The sequence below is a fragment of the Erinaceus europaeus genome, chromosome 5, assembly GCF_950295315.1.
Source record: "Erinaceus europaeus chromosome 5, mEriEur2.1, whole genome shotgun sequence".
Taxonomy (NCBI): domain Eukaryota; kingdom Metazoa; phylum Chordata; class Mammalia; order Eulipotyphla; family Erinaceidae; genus Erinaceus; species Erinaceus europaeus.
In genome coordinates, this window is record NC_080166.1 from 59,834,064 (window position 1) to 59,846,607 (window position 12,544).

Here is a 12,544-nt window from a genome sequence, read left to right on the forward strand (position 1 = left end):
GTAACCCCTAAGTAATTTTTTAAAATTATTTATTATTGAATAGAGACAGAAGGAAATTGAGAGGGGTGGAGAAGGGAGAGAGACAGAGAGACACCTGCAGCCCAGCTTCACCACTCCTGAAGCTTTCCACATGCAGGTGGGGACCAGGGATGTTAACCCAGGTCCTTGTGTACTGTAATATGTGCACTTAACCAGGTGTGCCTTACCTCCGAGTAATTTTGTTTTGTTTTGTTTTGAGGCCTATGGCTGTGGCTTGGTGCCTGCACTACAAATCCGCTGCTCCTGAAGACTATTTTTCCCCTTTTGTTTCCGTTGTTGTTATTGTTATTGCTGTCATTGTTGATAGGACAGAGAGAAATGGAGAGAGAAGGGGAAGACAGAGAGGAGGAGAGAAAGACAGACACCTGCAGACCTGCTTCACCACTTGTGAGGTGACCCCCCTCCAGGTGGGGAGCCTGAGCTTAAACTGGGATCCTTACACCAGTCCTTGTGCTTTGTGCCATGTGCGCTTTACCTGCTGCGCTACCGCCTGACCCCCCCCCCCCCAGTAATTTTAAGTGAGAATGCTAGGCCTTTCAACCATTGGGACCACAGGTGTGAACACCATCAAGATAGTGAAGGTGTCTAAAAAACCAGGATTCTGGTGCTGGAGCTCCAGAGTTCAGATTCTGCCCCCGTGTCTGCCCTGTGGCAGCAGTACTAGTATTGACTCTGGAGAACTCTCATGGAGAGTAAAGATAATGATCTGTATACAATTTGTTAGCAGTTTCGGGGGGCAGGCAGTGGCACAACCTGTTAAGTGCACATATTGCCATGTGCATTGACCTGGGTTCGAGCCTCCGCTCTCCACCTTCGGGAGGGATGTTTCACGAATGGTGAAGCAGGTCTGCAGGTGTCTGCCTTTCTCTCCCTTTTCTCTGTCTCCCCCATCCTCTCTTAATTTCTCTGTCCTATCTAATAAAAAAATTTGAAAAATGATGTTTAACAGTTTCTCCCACTATGTATTCTATGGTGATCATTATTATTTCACTTATGGAGAGGACATTTTCATGTTTTACAGGTCCACCAGCCTTCACGGTGTCTGACATGCTAATAACACCTACAACGGGCTTGGACTGTGAGGTAGGCATGGGTGACCTAGACCGTCCGTTGGCCACATTTTTAGAGCATTTTCTCAAGCATCACTGCCACTGTTCCAGTGCTCATCTGGCATCTTTTACTATATCCTAACGTCATCTTTGCTAAGAAATGCTAGTGACATATGTTACATTGAAGTTGTTACTATCTTAACTGATTCAGACTTTTTTTTTTTCACTTTTGAGATAATGAACATGAAAGAATTCTTTTTCGATTTTGCTGATTAGATTTTGGTCACACGAAAGGAAAACATTGAATTCAAATATGGTTCTGTGTTCTCCACTATAGATCTACCCAGTTTAATATTTTCTTGAAGTCAAGCATTCAAACGTATTTATTTATTTATTTATTTATTTATTTGCCTCCAGAGTTACTTTTGGGTCTGGGTGCCTGCACTATGAAACCACTGCTCCTGGAGGCCATTTTCCCTTGTTGTTGCCCTTGTTGTCATCATTATTGTTATTATCATTGTTGTTGTTGTTGTTGGATAGGACAGAGAGAAATGGAGAGAGGAGGGGAGACTGAGAGGGGGGAGAGAAAGATAGACACCTGCAGACCTGCTTCACTGCCTGTGAAGCGACCCTCCTGCAGGTGGGGAGCCGGGGGCTTGAACCGGGATCTTCCTGCCGGTCCTTGTGCTTTGCGCCATGTGCGCTCAAACCGCTGTGCTACTGCCCGACCCCCTCAAACATATTTATTAAGCAGCTTCTAGATGTATTAAGCAGAAAGCAGTAAAGGTGTTGGATCCCAGAGCTGGCAATGATCTTGCCCAAGACTGGAGCAGTTATTTCCTTATTCCAAATGTGCCGCTTGTCTTGATAAACCCAACACTTAACATCATTTCAGGCCAGGGTGGGGACTGTTCAAGTGCTATGGAAACAAAAACAAAATATGAAAGCAAGCAAAAGTTAGGCTCTCCCAGGGTTTATACTCGTATTGTAGGTTCTGAAATTGCTAGCAAACAAAATCCATTGCTGAGTCATATAAATGTAGAAGGTGCTACATTAAAAAAAAAAAAAAAAGATTTTCAGCGCTTGGGCAGAAAACCCTCACTGATAAAATGACTTTGGAGAAAATATCAAAAAGAAATTTGGAGAATGTGGTCCCGGAGGTGGCGCAGTGATAAAGATTTGGACTCTTAAGCATCAGGTCCTTCCTGAGTTCAGTCATGTGCCAGAGTGATGTCTGGTTCTTTCTCTCTCCTCTTATCTTTCTCATTAATAAATAAATAAAATATTTCAAAAAAAAAAGGTTTTGAGAGTAAACCTTGTAGGTAAACAAGGCAACGGCATCCCAGATAGAAGACCCACAAATGCAAGATTCCTGTGGTGCGAGCATCCTCGACACTGGAACAGATTCCAAGCAAGGAAACCCTTCAAGTAGGAACAGTAGCATGTAAAGTGGACTGTGTGCAGCTATGTTGAAAGTAAGACTGGGAGCTGGGCAGTGGCGCACCAGGTTAAGTGCACATAGTACAAAGCTCAGGGGCCTGTGCTATGATCTGGGTTTGAGCCCCCAGCTCCCCACCTGCAGGAGGTCGGTTCACAAGTGGTGAAGCTGGTCTTCAGGTGTCTCTGTTTCTCTCTCCCTCTCCATTTCCTCTCCTCTCTCAATTTCTCTCTGTCCTATCCAATAAAATGGGGGGGGGGAGGCCACCAGTAGCAGTGGATTCACAGTGCTGGCATAAAGCCCCAGTGATAACCCTGGAGGCAAAAAAAAAAAATGTTAAGACTGACTTTTATTCTTTAATAAAAAGATGTTTGTGGAGAGCCTAAACAGTGGCACACCCAGCAGAACACACACATTACCATAGGAGAGGACCCCTGGTTCAGGCCCCAGTCACACACACCTCTCGCCCTTGCACTCACCCTCACCCTTGCCCTCTCCCTCTCCCTCTTTCACCAGAGCACTAATCAGCTCTGGCTTATGGTGGTTCTGGGGATTGAACCTGGAACTTTGAAGCCTCTGGCAAGAGACTGTCTTTATGCTATCTATTCCTGCCCTTTCTCTCCAACTCCCTCTCATTCCCTTCCTACTTCTCATGGTCTCTGATAGAACTTTTTCCCTCTTTTTTAAGTTTTTAAATAAGAGGGGTATGATTCCACACAATTCCCACCATCTGATAGAAATTTTTTTCAATTTTTAAATATTTATTTATTTTCCATTTTGTTGCCCTTTTTATTGTTGTTGTAGTTATTATTGTTGTTGTTATTGATCTCATCATTGTTAGATAGGACAGAGAGAAATGGAGAGAGGAGGGGATGACAGAGATGGGGAGAGAAAGATAGACACCTGCAGACCTGCTTCACCGCTTGTGAAGCAACTCCCCTGCAGGTGGGGAGCTAGGGGCTCAAAATGGGATCCTTATGCTGGTCCTTGTGCTTTGTACCACATGCTCTTAACTTGCTGTGCTACCACCCAACTCCCGACAGAAACTTTTAAAAGGATAAACAGTGGCCACCAGAAGCAGTAAATTTGTCCCGCAAGCACCAAGTCTCTGAAATAAAGCTGGTGTGGAAAAAAGAGAAAGCTATGTGGAGCTGAGGTCTCACACATGTATACTTTTTTTTTTATCCTGTCATGCATTTTTGTTGACATCCATATAGAGGGGTCACAACACTGGAACTCCCATCAGTGGCAGAGCTCAAACCCTGAGTCACACACCCCTAGTGAGACATAGGTGAAGACATGAACCCCAAAGATGACTGCAAGAGACCCAAATTCTGTGTCTGACTGACACCCTGGAGGTGTCTCCACTGAACATGCTCCCCTAAAAGAGGGAGACACACAGTGGAGTGCCCCCTTGAAGCCCAGAACCTTTGTTATAGCAAGTTTTACAATACATCAAAAATTCCAGGTTACAGGGGGACAGATGGTGGTGCACTTGGTTAAGTGCACATGTCACTGTGCACAAGGACACGGGTTCAAGCCCCCCCACACACACACATACACATACACACACGTAGATGCCAGGATCAGAGAGATAGCACACCTGGTAGGTGTGCAACTCAGACTTACTGTCAACTTAATGCCTAACTCAGAACCTGAAGGGATTTGGACCCAGTCACTATCTGCTTGGTTCCTCAAGCCTGGGTAGGGTGAAAGGGCGCGACAGCCCTCAGGAAGCCACAGCTCCTGGGCTGATCCTTAACTTCCCTTGGCATGTGAGGGAGGAAGAACAGCCCACGGAGGCACAACAGACACAGAGGTGCTGGCATGAGAACTAGAATGTGTGAGATTTCAAGTCCTAAAGCATGAGTAAGACAAATTATAAGAATGGATCTTTGGGAGTCAGGCGGTAGTGCAACAGGTTAATAAGCGCACGTGGCGCTAAGCTCAGGGACCAGCGTGAGAATCCGGGTTCAAGCCCCGGCTCCCCACCTGCAGGGGAGTCACTTCACAAGCAGTGAAGCAGGTCTGCAGGTGTCTATCTTTCTCTCCCCGTCTCTGTCTTCCCCTCCTCTTTCCATTTCTCTCTGTCCTATCTAACAACGACAACATCAGTAATAACTACAATGATAACTACAACAACAATAAAAAAACAACAAGGGCAAACAAAAGGGAAAATAAATAAATAAATAAGTGTAAACAAAAGGAATGGATCTTTGTGGTGGAGAGTTCATTGGCGACCTTGAGACTCTTGTTTTCTCTCCCTCTCTGTCTTCTTCTTCCCTCTTAGTTTCTCTCTGTACTATCAAATTTAAAAAACAAACAAAAAAAATGGCCAGTGGGAGAAGTGCACAGTAGAGTATTAGGTGCTGATTTAGATCTAGAGACTGTGATAGGAGCTTTACTGTCCTCGGATTGATTTGCTTTCCTGTTTAAATGGAAAACAAGGTCAGCAATTGGAGATGCTATAACCTATGACAGAACTTTTTAGAAAAACTACACCTGATAGTGTCCCTATGTTTGGTTTTACACTCAGAAGTGCCTCCTTAAGATCTTACTGTTCAGGGGTCGGGTGGTAGCGCAGCACGTTAAGCGCACGTGGAGCAAAGTGCAAGGGCCGGCGTAAGGATCCCTGTTCAAGCCCCGGCTCCCCACCTGCAGGGGAGTCACTTCATAGGCAGTGAAGTAGGTTCGTAAATGTCTATCTTTCTCTCCCCCTCTCTGTCTTCCCCTCCTCTCTCCATTTCTCTCTGTCCTATCCAACAATGTGAATGACATAAGCAATAACCACAATAACCACAACAAGGCTACAACAAGGGCAACAAAAGGGGGGAAAATGGCCTCCAGGAGCAGTGGATTCATGACGCAGGTACTGAGCCCCAGCAATAACTCTGGAGGCAAAAAAAAAAAATCTCTCCCCCCCCCCTTCTCTCTCTCTCCCCGATACCTATCATGCAGGATAGAAAGAAATTGGTTCAACAAATTACGGGAGAGAATAAATGGATTAAGCTATTTCACTGAGGAAGGGTGGTGGTGTACCTCATTAATTTAACATGTTACAATGTGCACAGGCCTGAGTTCAAGCCCCCAGTTTCCACAAACATGGAGAAGCTTCACGAGTGGTGACTCTCTGTTTCTATAAAATAGCAGAAAATAATAATACTTTAGAGGGTAGTAGGAATAAAATGGATTGATAAGAATAATATCTGGAGCTTAAGACATAGAACAAATACGTATCATTGATATATTTACCATAATTTAAATAGAATGAAGTTTGTAAATCGTGGACAATCTGCTATGTATGTATTTCTTATTTCTTTATATAGGGCCTCTTAAGCTCTCTAAAAGTCAATTTCTAGTGATTTATCCGTATACTGTCAAACTGAACTAACAAAGGAAATTTTCACTGTACTATTCTTTCTCTTTTTTTAAATTTTTCAAAATATTTTATTGAAGGGATTAATGGTTCACAGTAAATACAGTTGTTGTCACATGTGAAAAATTTCTCAGTTTTCTATAAAACACTCTCACCCCCCAGCCTAGGTCCTCCTCCACCACCATGCACCAGGAGGTCTCTCTTTCCTTATCTCTTCATCCCCCTCTTAGTTTCTCTCTGTCCTGTTAAATAAAAGAAAGGAAGGGAGAAACAAGCAAGAAAAACGGCCATCTGGAGCGGCGGATTCATTGTACAAGTAGCGAGCCCCAACAATAACACTGGTGGCAAACAAATGAGCAAAGAACAACAACTGATATTAGCAGAAGTGGTGGTGGAAGAGGAGTAGATTTGTACACCATGATTTGAAAGGTGGACTGTCACTGCCTGTATAAGTGTGCTTGAGAAACACTCATCTAGCCAAGACAGGGTGAACCTCACTCAACCCAGTGTAGACAGAAAGCTGGAATCAAGTCCATACTGACTGTTTCAGAGAGGTTGTTCCAAGTGGTGGAGTACCTGGTTAAGCAACAACAAATTATAGTGAGCGGCCAGGTGCTGGTCCACCTGGTTAAGCACACACATTACAGTGCACTAGGACCCAGGTTCAAGCCCCCAGTCCCCATCTGCAGGGGGGAAGCTTCACACAAGTGGTGAAGCAGTGCCAAAGCTGTCTCTCTGTTCCTTTCACTTTATATCTCCCCCTCTCTTGTCAATTTCTCTCTGTCTCTATCCTATAGTAAATAAAAATATAGATGATGGGGCCAAGTGGTGGAATACCTGGTTAAGTGCTCACATTACAGTGCTCAAGGACCCAGGTTCAAGCCCCCAGTCCCCACCTGTAGGGGGAAAGCTTTGCTAGTGGTGAAGCTCTAGGTGTCTCTCTCCCTCTCTATCCCTCCTTCCCTCTAGATATCTGCTATCTATCAAATAAATACATATAATAATTTTTAAAAATATTTTATTTATTCCCTTTTTGTTGTCTTTTTTATTGTTGTTGCTATGATTATTGTTGTTATTGATGTCTTCCTTGTTGGATAGGACAGAGAGAAATGGATAGAAGAGGGGAAGACAGAGAAGGGGAGAGAAAGACACCTGCAGACCTGCTTCACCGTTTGTGAAGTGACTCCCTGCAGGTGGGGTGCCGGGGGCTCAAACTGGGATCCTTATGCCGGTCCTTGTGCTTTGCGTCACGTGTGCTTAACCCACTGAGCTACCGCCCAGCTCTCAAATATAATAATTTTTTTTAAAAAATTTGTAGTGACTTTATTTACTTTCCCTTTTGCTGTCCTTGTTTTCATCATTGTTGTGGTTATTATTATTGCTGTCATTGATTTTGTTGTTGGGATAGGACAGAGAGAAATGGAGAGAGGAGGGTAAGACAGAGAGGGGGAGAGAAAGATAGACACTTGCAGACCTGCTTCACCGCTTGTGAAGCAACTCTCCTGCAGGTGGGGAGCCGGGGGCTAGAACCAACACTGGTCCTTGCGCTTTGCGCCATGTGCACTTAACCCTCTGTGCTACCTCCCAACCCTGTAATAACACTTTAGTGTTTATCTTTTAGTTGTTTTGAAAGTGCCTGCCATAGACAATGTGAATGGGTGGATATTTAGATATGTTGAAAAAGAAAAACTAGCTAAACAAGGAAAAAGAAAACCTCATTTAAAAAAATTTTTTTTTATTAACAGCCTCAACAGTTTGATCCTGTTTATAACTGCAGTCAATACATCTGCCTTGACATGGAGTGGAAGTTGTACAACTGGTCTCTGAATTGCCCAAATGACTTGGAGATGCCAGACTGTGGTTTCCGGGGACGGCCTGTGCAAGTGAACAGTGACATCTGCTGCCCAGAGTGGGAGTGTCCTTGTAAGTCTGCTTGGCTTTGCAGCACAGCCACTTCTGAGCACAGCGAAATTCAACTGTCACTTCTAATCTTGTCACCTGCATGCAACTAGTATTCTTGCTGAACTTTCCTCACTGACTTTATCACCATGTTATGCATCTAACTTTGTTTATTAGTGATTTAATAATGATTAACAAGATTGTTGGATAAGAAGAGCACAATTACACACAGTTCCCACGTCCAGAGTTCTGTGACCCATCCCCATCCATTGGAAGCTTTCCTGTTCTTTATCCCTCTGGGAATATGGGCCAAAATTCTTTTTGGAGTGCAGAGGGTGGGAGGTCTGGCTTCTGTAGTTGTTTCTCCACTAGACATAGGTGTTGGCAGGTGGATCCATACCCCCAGCCTGTTTCTATCTTTCCCTAGTGGGGTAGGGCTCTGGAGAGGACACACTGGGGAAGTTGTCTGCCCAGGAAAGTCAGGATGGAATCATGGTAGCATCTGCAACTTGGTGACTGAAAGGTGGTAAGATAGAAAGCAGGACTAATTGTTTAATAAACAGGAACGTAAAGGTAGGAATAGAGCAGATGGAACTAAGGGTCTTCGTGTGGGGAGAAGTTAGGCAGTCTATTTTAGGCATGTTCCATGTGGCCCAGGACTTTAATAATTTTTGCCTGAGCCTGATAGCTAACTTGCAGGTGAAGTATTGTCTGGGAAGATGGTATCAGAGTTGAGAATAGGACTAGAAACCTGGATCAGGGCAGAGAGTAGCTCCCAAATATGAGGATGCATGTAACTTTTAAGACCACTCATCTTAAAACATATACCGAGGCCAGCGTAATAGCTTACATGGACAGTGCACTGTCCTGCCTGGTGTGCAACTCAGAGTCAAACCCCACCCCCACTGTATTGAAGGAGAAACTTTGGTGCTGTGGTTTCTCTCACCCTCTCTGCCTCTATCTAAGAAGTAAATAACATAAGCGCATATGTATGATGTATGAAAGCTAGTTGAAAATACTTTAAGAGGGATTATTATTTAATGAAATAAAAGTAGTTGATAAACAGCCTAAACCCATGTTACTTCATTCTTCAGGTCGGTGTTCCATGCTGTCAGAGCTAAGCATCATCACATTTGATGGGAACAACGCAGCCTTGTCTAGTATGGCTTCCTACGTCTTAGTAAGAATTCCCCAGGAAGTTATAGTTGCTCATATTGAAAAATGCTCCACGAACCAGGTAGGCTGTAGCCCATTCTCCTGTCATCTTTTCATAATCTTTTAATGGTACTGCATTACAACTTTAGGTAGTTTCAGAGTATGAGCAATCTGAAGAGCTCTCTGAAATTAATATTCTGGTGTTTAAAACGAAAACTGCTTTATGTGAATATATTTAGAGGTACATAATATTAATTGAAAGGTCGACTTATACATTTCTCTTAAGTGTGACTTTTCTTTATCCCATTTTTGTTTTCCAGAATGGAAGCTCATTTAAAAAGGTAGTGAGTATTTTCAAAGTATTTTTGACAATCAGTTTTCAAAGTTTTTTTTGAAAATCAATTTTGAAAATTGATTTTCAAAAAAATAAATTTCTCATTTCTAACCAAGATTATGTTTAACTTCATCAAGTTCTTGTTTTCCAATTGAGGTTTCCCCTGGAAGAACCTCTGGACTTTGTTTTAAGAAGCTAAATCTGACAACATCCTTGCATAAAGTGCTTGTGAATCGAATAGAAAGGAAGGTAAGAGCACAAGGTGAAAACATATACTTATATTAGAGTATATATATATATATATATATATATATATATATATATATATATATATATATACACACACACAGTTTTCCCAAAGAGGGAAAATTAAGTGAATTTCTGGAATCTCATCATTATCATCTTCATGGACAGTCTGAAATGTAACGTCACATCCCATACTCTGGCAACTGCTGCACAGATTTCTCTCCTTCTGAAGTGAGCTATTTCACATTAGACAGAGAGGAGATGATATGGAAAAAAGCAGTGACAAAACAAAATAGAATGGAGATTATAGAAAAAACAAAGATGGAACTGAAGTGTGGATGCCACCAGATTTTTTTATAAGTATTTTTTTAAATATTTATTTGTTGCCTTTGTTGTTTTAGTTGTTATTGATGTCGTCCTTGTTGGATAGGACAGAGAGAAATGGAGAGAGGAGGGGAAGACAGAGAGAAAGATAGACACCTGCAGACCTGCTTCACTGTCTGTGAAGCGACTCCCCTGCAGGTGGGGAGCTGGGGCTCGAACCGGGATCCTTACTCTGGTCCTTGAGCTTTGCGTCATGTGCGCTTAACCCACTGAGCTACTGCCCGAGGCCCCGCCACCAGATTTTTTGATGGTAGCTAAAGCAGAAAGAATGGGGGGGGGGGGATGAAGAAATACTTATGAACCCAGAACCTCCAGTATGCATACCACTGGCCCATTTTCACATTTTATATATTTTTGAGTGTGTGAGAAATACAGATACAAAGATAGAGATGAGGCAACGAAAGGGACAGACAGCAGAGACCATACCCCCAGCACTAATCTACCATCCATAGACCTGCATGAGTACTTTCCATGGAACTCCCATTTGATCCCAGGGTTCAAATACAGGGTCTCACATGGCAAAATCTGGGGGTGAACTATCTTCCTAGCCAACAGAGAAGACTTAATTTTATTTAAGTAAATTGAGAAAGAGCAGTGTATTGAAGATGTTGAAAAGGGGTCCCTAAGTACTGTATATTCACCAAATATATGTGAATCCAAGCTCGACATTTCACATAGTTCTGAAATGTTCTTTCAAAAATATGAGAAAAATAATGTATCAAATCTTTAAATTTAAACAGATTTAAAGGTTGAGATGTTATACAAATTCTGACACAATTTCATTAGCAAAGATAGGTAGAATTGAGTCAGAAACAGTCTTTAAAAGAACTTAAACAGGAGTCGGACGTTGGTGCAGTAGGTTAAGCGCATGTGGCGCAAAGCACAAGGACCAGCATAATGATCCTGGTTCAAGCCCCCAGCTCCCTACCTGCAGGGGAGTCACTTCACAAGTGGTGAAGCTGGTCTGCAGGTGTCTGTCTTTCTCTCCTCTCTCTGTCTTCCCCTCCTCTCTCCATTTCTCTCTGTCCTATCCAACAACAAAGACATCAATAACCACAACCATGTTAAACAAGGGCAACAAAAGGGAAAATAAATTAATTAATTAAAAAAAGAACTTAAATAGAGTTGGAGAAGTTAGTCACTGGGTTGGGTGTCTCTCTTGCATGATAGGTGTCATAGTGCATCAAGAGAGCATCTTCAGTACTTCCTACCTCTGTCTGTCTGTCTGTCTGAAATGGTGGGCCTGGAAGGTTAAGACTGTGTTTGTAGGAGTCTTCACTAACATACAAAAGGAAAAGTTAATAGAGGTATTAGAGAAAAAATTTTAAATTTTCATTAGTGATATAATAATGATTAACAAGATTGTAGGATAACAGGGGTACAACATACAGTTCCCACTCCAGAGTTCTGTATTCCATCCCCTCTATTGGAAGCTTTATTTTCTTTGCTTTGCCTCCAGGATTACTACCTGGGCTTGTGCTGGCACTATGAATCCACTGCTCCTGAAGGCCATTTTTTCCATTTTTATTTGACAGGACAGAGAGAGATTGAGAAGGGAGGGGGGATAGAGACGGGGAGAGAAAAATAGATTATCTGCAGACCTACTTCATAGCTTGTGAAATGACCCCCCCCATGGGTGGAGAGCAGGGGGCTTGAACTTGGATACTTGTTCAGGTCCTTGGCCTTCATGCTATGTGCATTTAATCCAGGGTGCTACTGCCAGACCCCTGAAACTCCCTTATTCTTTTTTTTGCATCCAGGGTTATTGCTGGGGCTCAGTGCCTGCACTATGAATTCACTGCTCCTGAAGGCTATTTTTCCACTTTGTTGCCCTTGTTGCTGTGCTTGTTGTAGTTATTTTTTGTCATAGCTGTCACTGTTGTTGGATAGGATAGAGAGAAATGGAGAGAGGAGGGGAAGACAGAGAGGAGGGGAGAAAGACAGACACCTGCAGACCTACTTCACTGCTTGCGAAGCGACCTCCTGCAGCTGGGGAGCTGGGAGCTCAAACTGGGATCCCTACGCTGGCCCTTGTGCTTTGTGCCATGTGCGCTTAACTTGCTGCGCTACTGCCCAACTCCTGATCCGTTATTCTTTATTCCTATGGAAATATCGACCAAAAATCTTTTTGTGGTGCAAAGGATGGGGGTCTGGCTGTTTCTATCTTTCCCTAGTGGGGCAGGGCTCTGGAGAGGGGAGACTCCAGGATGCATTGGTGAAGTCATCTGCCCAGTTAGATATGTTCCAAGGGGCCCATGACTTTTTAGTGTTTGTAGGAGCCTTCAAACTATATCCAATAGAAAAAGTTACTCTAGGTGTTACATCTCCCCCCCACCCCGGGCCTGTAGAAGACATCACTTGGATAGTGAGCTGTTTTACCATGAATGCCACCCAGGATTGGTCCTGCCCTCACTCTACTGAAGGAAACTAATGCTCTTTTAGAGAGTCAGTCAGATCTCTTTTAGTCTCAGTCTCTCTCTCTCTCCCTCTTTCTCTCTCTCTTTCTTTCTTTCCCTCCCTCCCTCCCTCTCTGACTCTGTCTCTACTCTAAAAAAATTAACATTTATTTTTCTTCTTTACAAAGTTCAACTTTAAGTAAAATTTAAAAGGCCTATGAGCTAACT

General features: G+C 43.1%; 1 protein-coding gene and 1 long non-coding RNA gene across 4 annotated transcripts in view; one reads left to right on the forward strand and one right to left on the reverse strand.

Annotated features, from left to right (window-relative positions):
- The window catches only part of LOC132538615 (uncharacterized), a 720,469-nt gene that overhangs the window by 325,710 nt on the left and 382,215 nt on the right, over positions 1 to 12,544 (reverse strand). The window lies entirely within an intron of this gene.
- OTOGL (otogelin like) overlaps positions 1 to 12,544 on the forward strand; it is a 188,069-nt gene that overhangs the window by 128,311 nt on the left and 47,214 nt on the right. The window contains exons 37-41 of one of the 2 annotated variants that reach the window (XM_007525648.2): positions 1,070 to 1,122; positions 7,648 to 7,825; positions 8,896 to 9,038; positions 9,277 to 9,300; positions 9,447 to 9,539. In XM_007525648.2, coding sequence (XP_007525710.2) covers positions 1,070 to 1,122; positions 7,648 to 7,825; positions 8,896 to 9,038; positions 9,277 to 9,300; positions 9,447 to 9,539 — 491 coding nt within the window. Of the gene's footprint in view, positions 1 to 1,060; positions 1,123 to 7,647; positions 7,826 to 8,895; positions 9,039 to 9,276; positions 9,301 to 9,446; positions 9,540 to 12,544 lie in introns of both variants that reach the window. The other variant, XM_007525649.2, reaches the window with a different exon arrangement.